This window comes from Thermobia domestica, chromosome 2 (genome assembly GCF_964235325.1).
Source record: "Thermobia domestica chromosome 2, izTheDome1.hap1.1, whole genome shotgun sequence".
NCBI lineage: Eukaryota > Metazoa > Arthropoda > Insecta > Zygentoma > Lepismatidae > Thermobia > Thermobia domestica.
The window spans coordinates 86,011,464-86,026,061 of NC_137455.1; the positions used below are offsets into that span (position 1 = coordinate 86,011,464).

At 34.1% G+C, this 14,598-nt stretch overlaps 1 protein-coding gene across 5 annotated transcripts in view; it reads right to left on the reverse strand.

Moving 5' to 3' along the window:
* The window catches only part of Atg17 (autophagy-related 17), a 93,982-nt gene that overhangs the window by 59,032 nt on the left and 20,352 nt on the right, over positions 1 to 14,598 (reverse strand). For all 5 annotated transcript variants that reach the window (XM_081743628.1, XM_081743621.1, XM_081743602.1 and 2 more), the window contains exons 7-10: positions 11,311 to 11,481; positions 8,076 to 8,260; positions 4,750 to 4,936; positions 2,724 to 2,903 (exon numbers count right to left, since the gene is read on the reverse strand). In XM_081743628.1, coding sequence (XP_081599754.1) covers positions 2,724 to 2,903; positions 4,750 to 4,936; positions 8,076 to 8,260; positions 11,311 to 11,481 — 723 coding nt within the window. The remainder of the gene's footprint in view (positions 1 to 2,723; positions 2,904 to 4,749; positions 4,937 to 8,075; positions 8,261 to 11,310; positions 11,482 to 14,598) is intronic.

Genomic DNA, 14,598 nt, shown 5'->3' on the forward strand with positions numbered 1-14,598 from the left:
AGGCACAAAATAATAGATATAAAGAATTTTTGTATGTAACTACTTTTGTACATATGATGATAAAAAAATAAAGCCGAACCAAGGACCCCAGACACCAGAGGTGAACGCTCCACCATTGAGCCACCGCGGCCCCTTCATATGATTAAAGTTTCCTAGCATATGAATGGAAAAAGTCTCAGTGAGACACTCATGGAAACAGGGTGGATGTATGTACATAAAACTGGCTGCAGTGTATTAATCAAGACATATCAAGACATAAAAGAATCAATAGTACTATGAAATTTATTTCACTTCTTCAAACACTTTATTTACTCATCAACATTGCGCACATTTTTCATTATTTTAGTCTTCTTAGCTTTAACCTTGTTCATAATCATCTTTATTTTCCTGTCTTCACCTTCTTTTTGCCTCTTTTCCCCTTCCTCTCATCACTGATTTGTTTCTTCTGCAAAACGAGTATGAGCATTTCGTGCATAATAGATCACAGATTTACTTATAAATAGTTTCTCTAGACCATCAAAAGAAGCTAATGAATCGCACAAGTCTGCGTATTACTAAAGATTGTTCTTTATCCGCTACACATTCAGCATTGACTGGGAATCCTCTTTCTAGATTTGAATTTTCATGAGAAAAAATCAAGACCATTATAACATCTCTTAAATCACTGGAATCTGAAGTATCCAAATTCTTTAGCCGAACGTCGCCCAAATGCTGACTAGTTCTAAAATACTGACTCATAATTATTTTTCAATTTTGGTTCGAACAAAACTCCTTGAACTGCCTCTTGTAAAGAAATGGACTCAGAGGAACGTCAGTCTAAAATTCAGTAGAGAAAGGTTCTACTTCTGAAGCATGTAGTTTTAAAATGTAAGTTTAGGAATAAGCATTTTATCTTCTTCCAAATACTTGACACGATCTGATAGTTCGCAAGAGTTGGGAAACTTTTTTGTCTGTTCTAACACCTTAAATATGCAACAGAAGATACAGGTAATGTCAATGGCTCGCTGAGTAACACTACAAATTTCAAGACAACAGAGAACAAAACTTCACTGGACAGAGCTCTTAGTAAGTAACTTATAGCTTCCTGTATTAACTCTTTGACTGTAGTAAGAGTCATTTGACGACAACTTGATATATGACGTGACGGTACGCAGAAATTTACAATTTACATTCAAGCTACCATAGAAATTTAAATTAACATTTTTCAAGTTAAAGGGTAAAAGCGCCTCTGTGAAAGCGATTAAGTGATTAGAAACCATAGAATGCCCTAAAAACGCTGACGTCAAATTACGTATACAGACTTGCCCTTTCACGGTAGTCCAGAATCGTAAATTAACGTCCATCTGCTTCTTTTGATATACTTTATTAAAAGATTCGTCAAAACTAACTCTTAAACAACTGAATTAGTCCACTTCTAAAGCATGGCGATAACTCATAAACTAAAGTGTATGCTATTTTGTCACGTTGAAACTGCATTTTCCTGGAAATCTCTCTGTCTGGGAACATAAGTTTGGATACATTAGTTTGACATTTTTAGTAGTAGTGCGCATTGATGTATGTCAATATACTTTGAATACACCATAGTAATTCTACTCTCGTAATATTACCTTTTACTAAGAATCCCTGTGAACTAGTTTGTTTTGCCCCGAACTCGTATCCATTTGCATCGTAGAATCCACATTTGAGCATGCAACATCAGACACATTTAAGTTCTATATAGATGAGGTACAAATTAGATAATGAAGAGGGTACTGAAGGTACTGACTTGTTTCCTCGATTTATAAAGGCAGTAATTGTTCCTGATATTGAAATGGATGCGGGGTGGTCATCTGCATACTTTTTACCTTCCATGTGACTTGTTACCGCTTGCCTCCCATGTTACTCAGCCAAAAGACGCTCCGGTAAATGTTGCAGCGAGCAGAAAATTTGTTACCTTGTACTTCCAGAATCCATAATAAAGAATTAGCTAAACAATATCAAACAACTCTGGAAAATTCTTATACGAAAACATGAAGAAAGAAAGAAAAGACCAACCTGGATGCATAAATGTGTCGTTTCGGAGCTACAGTCCACTGAAAATTGATCGAAACAGTAAAATGAAGGACCATAACTCGAGAAAGAAATGGAGTATGGAAGTCGGGTAAAAGAACTTTTTTTTTTTTTTTTTTTTTTTTTTTTCAAACCTAGATTCCACTAATGTAACACTAGAAGTCGAACAGTGGTGGCGATAGGTTAGCTTCCAAACGAAGAAGGTGACTTATGAGGTTTTCTACAAACGAAAAATAACGATCAGGAACTGAAAACTGGCACACATCTCATATTTACTGATACATTAATGAAATATAGGTAAGAAATAAATCACAATGTTCTTTTAACCAACCTTCATCTGACATTTCGTTCTCGGGTTATAATTCTTTTTATATCGTTCCAACCAATTTTCGGTGGTCTGTAACTATTAAATAACGTATTTTTGCACCCTAGTTGGTCAGTTATTTCTTCATGTTTTTGTGTGAGAATTTATTTCCCAAAGTCCTATGGTGCTGTTTCCGAACATCCTGTGTATATACGATCCACAGAAAATGAATACATGAAAAATACGAGATTACGCTTAAAAAAAAAAAAAAAAAAAAAAAAAAAAAAAAAAAAAAAAAAAAAAAAAACCATCAGTTTAAAAATGTAAAACCTCCTCTCCAACTGAACAAGCATCAATCACATATTCTCACCTGTGGAAGCCCTGTATCAAATTGCTGGGGTGCTTGAGTAGCAAATGGTGGCGGATAATCCTCCATGCCAGGAAAGAGTGTGTTCAGAAAATGCCCATCAAACTGACTGTGAAATTCACGTCGACGTTCCACTTCTTTGTTATGAACATCCATTAACTGCCCCGACAAATCGCTTGCCCACTGAAAAATTAAGAAATAAATTAAGAAAAGGAAGAGAGGAATAATTAAATTATAGTAAAGTGACACCAAATCTATAAAAATTCGACCATTCTACGTAATAATTGCCTTAAACTTATCTCTCTCGCTAATTACTACACCTTATAGGTCCCATATGAATTTGAAACAAATCCACGTTGTCAAATTACGAATAGATGTAAATTACATATATACGAGTCACATCTACACAGACACAAGTTCAACAACAACTAAACTCAAAACACTTAGTTTTATGACCCAACTATGAAGTATTAATGACTGTAATGGGATTCTATTGAAGACCAAAACACTGGCATGTGAAGGGTCAGTACAAATCCTACACAGTTGCTGACGATCTTTGACCCGTACCTCTTGCAGGACGATCATAAGTTCACGGTGTGACCTGATGCAAAAGAATATTGTCTAGTTCTCTCCTCCAAACACCCAGATTAGTTTAATAAAATTTAGGTCATGTGATTGAGCAGGACATAATAAATATTTCATCTCTCTTTTATTCTTATCAACCCGTTCTGTTACCAAGGTTGTTGTATTATACTCATGTACAACACCTTCTACAGTGAATGATGCTTAAAACATTGATTGAGAATGGTCCTTAATAAACATCCGATAGATGTGATATACCTCTTGATCTATAGGTTTAGAAATTTCATGATAAGGCGGCCAAAACATTAATCCAACTCTCAGTGCCCACTGAAATTCTTAACTCGTTCCTGTGTATATTGTATAAGTTTCACTGAATCAAGTTTTTTTTATAAATTAACAAAAAAATTGTTACAACTGAATTGGTTGATTGATCGGGATTTCAGCATTCCTTACTTACATGAAATCCGAACCACTACTCAGACTTTTATCCAAGCCAAGTACTTCATCGGAAATTGAAACAAGGACCATGTGTAATCAATCAAAACAAAAAATCACGTGGGCACAAACACATACAATTCTTGTAGCGTTTCGCACTGTAAGAGTACCTTCATCATACTTTCTTTCATGTATAAAAGCCTTGAAGACGGAGTGGGTCTTACATAGAAAATGAAAGCAAGATGAGACTGTAAATGGATTAGTGAAGTGCGACTTAGCGAAGAACAGTGCATATTTCACATTTTCTACAAGCTACAGTTTGTGGCATTCGCACCGTGATAGAAACATATACTGGCATCAGTTATTAAGATATTTCTAGCACTAGATTCAAAGCATTATACTCGTCTGTAGTTCTGTTTTCTTTTATTTAATATATACACGTGGTGTATATTTTTCTTCATCAATAAAAAAAGGTGCATGGTTCTCTTTTAACAATGTATAACGATTTAGAAAAATGAATACGTCGACTTTCTTATCTGTCTTACAAAAATAGGTTTGCACTAATTATCTTTGTAATAGGATAATAATAATAATAATAATAATAATAATAATAATAATAATAATAATAATAATAATAATAATAATAATAATATAGCTTATAATTAAATATGACATAATTGTCAACAGGTTAAGGTGCTTATCAGAAGGTTAAAATATTCTAATTTCCCAGATTTAAAATTATTTTTGAAAAATACGATAAAAATCAAAACAGTCAATTTCTTAAAATTTCATTTTCAGAAAAATATAACAAATTTAATTTTTAAAAATAACTCAATCTGCTTCAAGTTTCAGGTTCATCAAACAAAAGTATATAACGTTTGTTGTTGTATTTGTACCTTAATTATATATTTGTATCTTAATTAAAATATACTACTATAAAATAATAATACAAGAATATGTGTTTAGAAATATGTATTTATCTTCAAGATATACTCAATGGACATTAACATACCGTCAGAAAGGCTTGAGAAAATGTTCTTCTTCGGACAACTTCTGCCACTGCTGCTAAGTAAATTTTGGGCGCCATATGTATCTGTTGAACCACTTCCAAATGCCTTCTTAACCTTTTTAGACTTTCATGATATATCATTAATTTATTATCAACTTCGCATATGTTATTCTCAACATACATTATCCACCTAAAAATAGCAATAAATATTAACAGTAGTTACCACCACTATAACTGAGAACCGGTGGCGGCTCTTGAGCGAAATCACATTGGTAAGAAATTAAATTTTATTACTACAAGCTAAGAGAAGAAAGCTTCATAGAACTTCAGAAAACTGTAAACAAGATTTAGGACATTAAATAAGCTCTCTTTCTTGTTGCGATAAAACTTACATTTTTTTTTTATCTATGTAATTCCCCTCAAGAGCTCCCATTGTTTATAACTACTTTTGTGGTGAAACGATGAACTAATCACACGATCTGTATCGGCGGAAAAAAATTGATCATAATTCTTTACGTTTACTTATAACACAAACGAATGTCTCTGTTTGTATATGTTGTGGCTGGTTGGGTGTTTAGGTTCCCTATCAACAACGAGGCTATATAGGATATGGACCTACAACTTGACGTGGAATTCAAACTACACGAGCTCCCACCGGCAATCGAACACAGGCCTCTCCCACATCCAAGGTCGTCTGCTAACTCTATACGCATATGTTTTATGCACGTATGACGATGACGTGTGAATCAGTCTTCTAACTTTATTCTATTACTCTTAGTTAACGCACTCTAAATTCAGAACAAATGCGAGGGGCAGTCAATGTATTTTTACCTTCGTATAGAAATGTTTTAGCTATTTGTATGCAAATTATGTATGAAATGTGGCAATGTCTGATCAGACTAATGTGTAAATTTTATGCTTCTAGGTTCAAAGCTGTTGAAGATATGGCGTCTGAAAATAGTAAAAGTGTAGAAGTGGCAAAAGTGGAATATCGCGTGGTCATCACGTTCCTCTATCTAAAGGGGCCGAAAGCCAAGGGCATCTATGCAGAGAAACTGCTGGAAAAACTTCGCGATGCCCTAAAGGAAAAGCGCCGGGCATCCTCATCAAAGATATTCACCTGTTAGTTGACAATGCACCCGCCCACAAAGCGCAAGAATCCATGAATCTTGTCCAACGCCTAGGATGTAAATTACTTCCCCATCCTCCATATTCACCTGACCTCGCGCCGTCAGTTTGTTGTTGTTGTTGTTTCCAAAACTGAAACAGTCTCTGAAAGGACGGCGTTTTTCTTCAGATGCGGAGGTCATTGCTGCAGTGAAGCACTGTTTCCTCAGCCAATATCACACTTTCTACAAAGAAGGGTTGTGGAAGCTGAAAGATCGGTTGCAGAAATGTGTTACATTGCTTGGTGACTATGTAGAGAAAGACTAATCACATATCTGCATTTGGCCCTTCTCCCTAAACCCCTTCATAGTAAGGATAAAAAATTATCAATCGTTCCTTGTATTTATAATAATATTTTATTTCAATAACTTCGTCAAGTAATATATACAAAGTAAGGTCAAAATATTTCGTGAAAACCTCTCTCTCAGAGAAAAAATAAATAAATAAATAAAAATAACAAACAGAAAAAGTAAATTCACACACTATTGCCTTTTAATTAATTATCCCATTTCTCTTTGACTTAAACATGGACACAGAAATGATGAGATAATAAAAATGTCAACAAACAAGTTAACATTTTCATGAAAATTTAAAAGAAACGAAAAAAAAAAGTAAAATTGCTTTATGGACTACTTACTTATGTACTATTTTCTGTATTTATATAAGTTCATAATGTAACTTTTTTACCTATGTGTTTTAAATATTTTATTTATTTATATTTTTCTTGAAGATGTGCGAAGATTTTCCACAAATACAAAAAAAAAACACTTTTTTTTTGTGTCGGAAGTTATTTCGAAAAATTTACAGAGTAAGATTTTAGTGTACATTTTTTTTTTAATCTCAAGAAATTACAAGATTTTTTTTTTTTTTTTTTCAACTGATAATTATATTTTTGAAGTATTTTGTAACGGAGCCTGTTTAACCTTTAACTAACACGAAGTCATTTTCAGTTATCCGAAACTAGTCATGTATCACAGTGGTTATTTTCAGACGCTTTTAGGTATTTCTTTATTTGGAATTACTGCATCTTTACTGTAATTTGTGCTGCGAAACAAACTATTTACATGACAAAGAAAGGATATAGTTGTATAGTCATACAAAGTGTTTCTATGACCTCTACACACTTTCTCTATGGAACAAATCTCTATTGAAGCTTGGGTTGCTTTGAACATGGGAGAAGGATAGTTTCCACGGTGAGGAATTAGAAAAACAAAAAATAATTTTTATATACAGCAGAGTTTTTGCTTTTACAAAGCTCGATATAACGGATTCCAGAAGCAACGGACAAAATCTGAAGCAGCCGATTCAGTTTGAGCTCTGATTTTAAAATAAAAATGTTGAATCCAGTGTTTTATGATGTATAATACAATGTACCAGGTATTTTACATTGCCATAGTGTTTATATATATATATATATATATATATATATATATATATATATATATATATATATATAGTGTATTTGATAGTTTGTAAGTGCAGTACGCTATTATTATTATTATTTATTTATTTATTTTATTGTTTTGGCAATGTAATTGAGGATATAAGCCACTGCAGACTTGCTGTTGAAACTTACGGCCAATTGGCAACATCGGCCCGCAATGGTCTCCTTTAAGTTTGTTAAAACGAAAGATGAGTTTTCCTATTATGCCAGAAACGAGTTACAAATACGAAAGAGATTTTAGCAATCAGCTAATTAGAAGCAAACCCAGTAAGTTACTGTTTATCACCTGTAATTTGTACTGAAACGTTTTTCGCACTTATTGTTTGGATTTAGCCTCTCATATTGCATCATGTCTCGCAAAGAGCGCAAGGTTCCTTTATGCACAACATGAAAATTAAGTTAAAAGATACAAAGCAAACATTGTCGGGCGCGCCCTTAGAATATTATTATTGTTTTATTGACATATTCAATGTTACGAACTTATGAATAACTGCAATATTTAGATCGTGTAAGATGCTAAAATTTGAGCACATTACACTTAGCTTCATTCAAATACGACTACTAAAAGTGTAACACGATGATCAATTTGAAACTCTAAAACCTTCATCTCCCCTTTATATTTAAAAAAAAAAAAAAAAAAAAAAAAAAAAAAAAAAAAAAAAAAATGACAACGCTAAAACGAGTACACTTTTAGTCTTAACATTATCACTTATCTTACCTTAATCTACGATGCAAATTTACACTTAACTCCTCCTTTGCTCGGGTACATCGCCGTCTAATGTCTCTCAGCTGTTGATGGTTCTTCAACATAACGACCAACTGTCGCTGGTGTGAGGCACACAAGTCGGGCAAAATTGTGGGATCTCCAAGATTACTTGCTCTGTTTTGATTTTGTGCAAACGCCTAGTGTAGAAAAGAAATGCACGTTATGTAAATATTAAACAGCAAATCATTTGAAGAAGTTAACGCTTAAGAGAATTACTTAAAACTAATACTCCTGTCAGTATGATTTTTCATGCATATGAGGATATGAAGGCAAATAACAGAACAGAAATGTTTTAAGTTCGTTTACAAGATCCCATTCACCCACTTCTTTCACATTTTTTTCAACTAATTGCAAAAAACAAAGAACAATAGATAAGTATATCTTAAATTCCCTTTCACTTGCAACATGTTAAATAGTGACATTGGTTTTGACGTTCTAATTTAACATCGAGATTCCGATGGAAGAATCTGCCTTTCACGAAAGCTCGAAGCACGCCGGACTTCAATCCGGTGCAGTTTCGGTGTATAATCAACGTGCGAAATTACCTACCACAGAACAGATCTCCCCACCACATTATCTTGCGTCAAATCATTGAAAAGCGGTTTGCACTGTGTGCGAGAAGTTAGTTCCTATGTAGCAGATTATTTGTAGCAGAATATATAATTGTAGACATGAGCAAGTAACTTTATAGATTCTTGATGAAGAAAGAAAATCCTTGTAGAATCTTTTATATCTTGACAATAATTATTCAAAATTTATGCCTGATTTTACGGAAAAATTTAATACAAAATGACTTATATTATTTGAAGTTTTCGTGAAATGCCTGTCCAGAAAGGTAGTGAAATAAATTTACTTCTTTTAGTGTATGTTTTTAAATTCTGATATTATGATATTTTTGGCTGCCTGCTTTCCAGTATAGAAAAGTTCTCTCCCACGAATACAAGGTAAGGTCTTTTTATTTCTAAGTATTCAACATGCATTCTATAGCTGTTATTAACACTCATAAATACCATTTCGTAAGTATTAGAAAACTGAGCAGATAAACTGTAAAATTATACAAGATACAAAATTGCATCGACCTTGTAAATTTATTCTTAGATTTTTTAATATTTGCAGTACGGAACTAATAAGTGCAATTAACATAAAAAGTTATATACTTTGATCTTTTTTCTTATTGATTTTTAGCTCCAATACCGTGTAATTTAAACTCCTTATCAATAATTAACGCAGTTAATTTCTTAATATGCTGCTCAAAAAATGTTTTCAGTAAAGCATGATCAGGAAGGAATCAAAGTTTTTTGTTTGTTTGTTTGTTTCGGTGCATTTATTGTATTTCAAACTTGTTTTACTTGTTTCACAGTATTCTCTTCCTGATTGTATACTAAAGATGTTTCATAATGGTTGAAGCTAAATTATACAACGACAAATAAGTGCATGGAGTCAAAGGAGAGGTTGCAGCAGAGTCATGATAGTATAGGTATGTCGCGGCACTTTCAGCTCAAAATCGTGTGCTAATATAGCAACATACGAAACAGAGCATAGCTTACATTGCATTGCACGAAGTGACACGTCACGTGAACGCACAAATTTGGGAAGGCTAGGACAGCGGACTGGCTTAAATGGATTGATCACGCAAAATGACAGTTGTTCAAATTGATTAGTTCCTCATACAGTATTATGATGACAAAATCATATTGTCATTGTAAACATTGCTTGCAGGCCCGCGAGTGGTTGTGTTGACACAAACTGTTTTGCAATTGTCTCAATGATACAGAGCTTCATCCATAATAGGCTGTACATTGTGTCACTAACTTTCAATATCACATAACGGTACATATACAATGGGCAGAAAGGCGTCAAAATTGACACAATATTCACAAATGAAGAAAACATTCTGATGACAAGATCATTCATGTACGCAAAGGGAATTTTTCGCTGTGAAAAGCCATAAGTACCAAGGAAGTTCTGCATTCTTCAAGCCAAGAATCATGCTAAGCCATCGAATCAATGTGAATATGACCGCAAACACCTACCACCCTGGTTATTTTCAACTCGAAATTGTATCACGTAAAGCATGGATTTATAGTCTGAGAAAAGCAGAGAGAAATACAATAGGGAAAGCAGAGACAGAGATGACAAAGAGAATAAGTGTTAGTGTTGGCAGTATACACGCAGTCATGAATTCACGAGAAGTGTGCACACATGCCTGTCACCACGTCAGGTTACATGTGAGCTTTTTCTCCATCAAACGGAGCAGTGAGAAGCAACTGTAACGCACAGCTTTAAACTACAGTCATTGAAAAGTATTGAACAGTCTTTACTTTAGTAGAAGACATAACTATCAGGTTTGTTTGTTTGTTTGTTTGTTTTAGTTTAGCGTTCCTTTTCACCACTGACGCTATATGAGACGTGGAACTATAGACTAAGTGGAATCCAAACCACTTAATAAGTTCAATGCTCTCAGACTACGAATCGAACCCGGGACCCTGTACGCCAAAAGCGCGTGTGCTAGCCACTACGCCAGTGAGGGTATAAAAATCACGGTTGTGACCAATAATTAAAGAGGCATGATATCCGAAGAATGAATTGGGCTGCGGTTTCTTTTGATTTGTTGAAATGGGCTACTACAAACTGCCCACGGCCACCGCAAATACGAATCTATACACGCTGAACGGAAGACAAGGAATAACCTGTCCTAGGAAGATTTCAACAATCTGATTTGGTGTATGTTCTAGCGTACGTAGGTGTGTCTTAGTGTTCATGGACACAAAATATATTTACGTCTAAAAATAGTCAGACAAAACATTTCAGTTTAGGTTAAGAGAAACAATTTTTTTCTCTTTCCCTCAAAATGCAATTGTCAGGTATTGTTGTTTTGTTGCCCATGATCTTTGTATACATGGTAGTCTTTCTTTAGAATTACATGCTTTTGTCTTCAATGTATTGTAATGTACCTTATACTGGTGACCACACCTATACCCGTTTGTAGTATCGAAATGGTTTTGTAATTTGCACAAAGACAGATCAGAAATATGCTTTCGACAACACTTAAAAATTTGCAGTAGCATTGATATATCTAGTAAGTTGTTGATATTGCAGGTGATCATGTGTAACTAATAAATATTTTCTAGATTTAAAAAAAAAAAAATCAACATTAACTAAATTGTACTTAGCCAACTGTGTATACCTGAGCTAGATCTCCTTGTTCTTGTACAATCTTTCTAGATTCGAACATAAGTTGCTCCAATCCAAAAAGTCTTCCTTCCAAACCTTTGATTTCTTTCATACTATTGTTATTCGTAGCTTCTAAAGTTACATTCACATCATTCTTCAGGGTTTCAAACACTTGGCTATCGAACTGAAAACAAAAAGTTTCTGGTATTTTAAGAGATATACATAAAAGTGAAATTATTGAATAAAATATGTGTTTATATTCTCATCCCAATATAAAATAAATATATATACACCTATACCTTTTTGAGAAGTTCTGTAAAAATGCTGTTTGAACGTAATTTTCGGATACAAGCGGAATCCTTTTTCAAAGTGAGGACTAAGGGGGATAGGTTATAAGTATACTGAAATAATTTTTGCGGGTAGAGACAATGACAGTCCGGGATTCTAGCCCTTCACCTATTTATTTTACAAAATAATATTATAATAGTCTTTGTGTTTATCTTAAATCTTCCTTATGACCAGAGAAGTGAAGGAAGGAATGTTTTATACGGAAACTCCTTCGCACAAAGCAGCCTCCGGGGTGACTTTGCGGCGAATCCAGGTTATGGTCCTTTAGTAGCCTCGTCGGCTCATGGCAGCCTCGTGAGGTACGGTTTATAGTGAGGAACCCCCTTCGCTCAAGGCAACCTCCAGGGATTTTATGTAGGGTAGAGCCCCTTCGTCTAATGCGACTTCCACAGCTGTTATGGGTTAGCGATCAGCCGATACCTCTGTCTTCTTTGACTTCCCTTTTATAGGCCATTTTCAAGTCGCTCAATGGTTCGCTTCTCTTCGGTTCCCTTCGTGTCTTCTGGTTTTGTGTATCGTCTGCTGCTTATAAACAATGGCACATGTCGCTTGTGTAACATGTGCGCTGTAATGAGGGATCCGGCCAGACTAGACCAAGGATCAATTTTTGCAAAATTGAGTTACTCATACCAAAGTACAGGTAATGATGTGAATTTTTATCTGGCAAAGTAGACCAGCTTGAATTATATCAAATTATGACTATTTGAATAACAGTATAGCTGGTCTACTTTGCCAGATAAAAATTCGCATCATTACCTGTACTTTGGTATGAGTAACTCAATTTCGCAAAAATTGATACTTGGTCTAGTCTGGCTGGATATCATCCATATATCCTTTGCAAATTTGTACTCGCTACTGCGCAAACTTATTGAATACTGGAAACAGTTTCGAATCATTAGTCATGATTAGGTAAATTCTTTCCCGTGTTACCATACATCTGCCTCAAGTACGTGTATGTCTTACTGTTGTACCTGTATGTTAGTTTTTCAAAGTTGAAAGTGTTTTGGCATGGCGGCATTTAAATCTTGAAACCTTCAGTACTAATAGTGAAGATTTACATAATCTCTTAATTCTTGCACTTACCATGATACCAGAAATCTGCATATGTATTGAATTCTTTCAATTTTGATAAGTTAATATACAATTGCTAGAATAGAACATACACGTAATTAAACCTGGTGAAAGATAATACAAAGAAGAATTTGCACCTAATCAGGATTGAAGATTTTACTTAATTGTCGAAACTGTTTTCATGTAACAAAACTCCTGTGCAATGGTAAGTACAAATTTACATTCCATAATGAAGTTTGATTAACATGATGCTGAATTCGAGGAAATACAAAGAATATAATACACACTAACTAGAAGTAACGTTCTAACTGACATTGTCATTCATAAGAAAAATACGTTAAATATGGTATCTTTGGTGTAACCTGACGGCGTTTTGCCTGCAGGAATTGTATAGATAATATGAATAAATGATAATAGGAGACTTGAAGTTGGAGAAAAGAAAAGCAAGAAACCTGAGACAAGGCAGCCCATGGACATCATTTCCACTACAAGTACTTTACGTACGAACTAAGATGGGCGTTCTATCATTGAGTCAACATACCACATGGGTACAGTCCATTTTGGGATTACTACTCTGGTTCAGAAAAAAAAAAAAAGAAAAAAGTCGTCTGGGGATGTTGCCAAAGTCAAAGGACAAAGATGTTTCCTACATTGGCCCCCCTATGCACCTTGAAAATTGGCTACATTAAAATAATTTTATTACTATTTTGCTAATGTTAAATTCATATATATTTATATGTGTTGGCTATCTAAACTAAATATTAGAATGTGTATGTGACCAGTAATGGTTTTGTCCTTTGGAATTAAAAAAAAAAAAAAAAGTATCCAGGTTAACGTTTCTCAATTAAAGTTTTCCACCTTCATTATCTACAACTCTTCACCAGTCCAGTCTAGACGACTGAGCAAATTTAGTTAATGAATGCTCTTTGTTTTCTTATTGCAGACAAAGCATTGTTTTTTACACCTGTTTCTTGCTTTCAGGTGGACACTTGCAGAAGATAACTCCTCCCTCCCTCTCTGCGAAATGTGTATCTGCATTTTATATTTGTTTGTTGAGACTTAGCGTCTCTTTTCAACACTGAGGCGATATGAGATGTGGACCTACGGTTTAAGGCGATTTAGAAGCACTGTAATTCGTTCAAATTTTTAATGTCCTCCACTCGGAAATCGAACCCGAGACCAAGCACACATTGGCCACTAGACCAGCGATGAGGGCTTGATTTTATGGTCTTCAGCGGAAAACGTAAGAACAACCATTACCGCAGCATGTTTAAAATTACCTATAAATCTCTAAAACCAATGATAATGTGCGTTCGAAAATAAGGTGTTATGTTCTGCTTATAAATTGCATACAGAACTTCCTTTTATTTTTATACTTCATTCGTATGATATAAAATTACAGAAGATGACAGTTACTGCATTAGTAACACTAATTTACTATATACTATATATAATATTATTTATTTATTTACTTATTTGAAATACTTTTATTTGATATTAAATTAACCACTTTTTAAGAAACAAATAACAGTCAACATGGGTAGGTGCCACTGTATTCTTTTTTTTTAAATTTTTCCAGAATACATTCTTTTGTAGAGCGTCTTCTCTCGAACATGAGGTAGGTTAACATCTTAACAATTAGTAAACTTATATAAGCTATTGGAATACTTAGTATTAGAAAAATATCCCTAGTTTGCATCCTGGACATGAGAATCACAACATATAGTTTCAGGACTTCTCTGGTTCCCTTCAAACTTTTTTTTTTCACATTCAAATTCATTTTTTTCCCCTCTTTACAAAGGTTTCTATACTGAAACATGGCATTCTATGGACGGACTTGACCTATAACTATGTTTTAGTAAGCAATGTAGTGGCAGAAGAA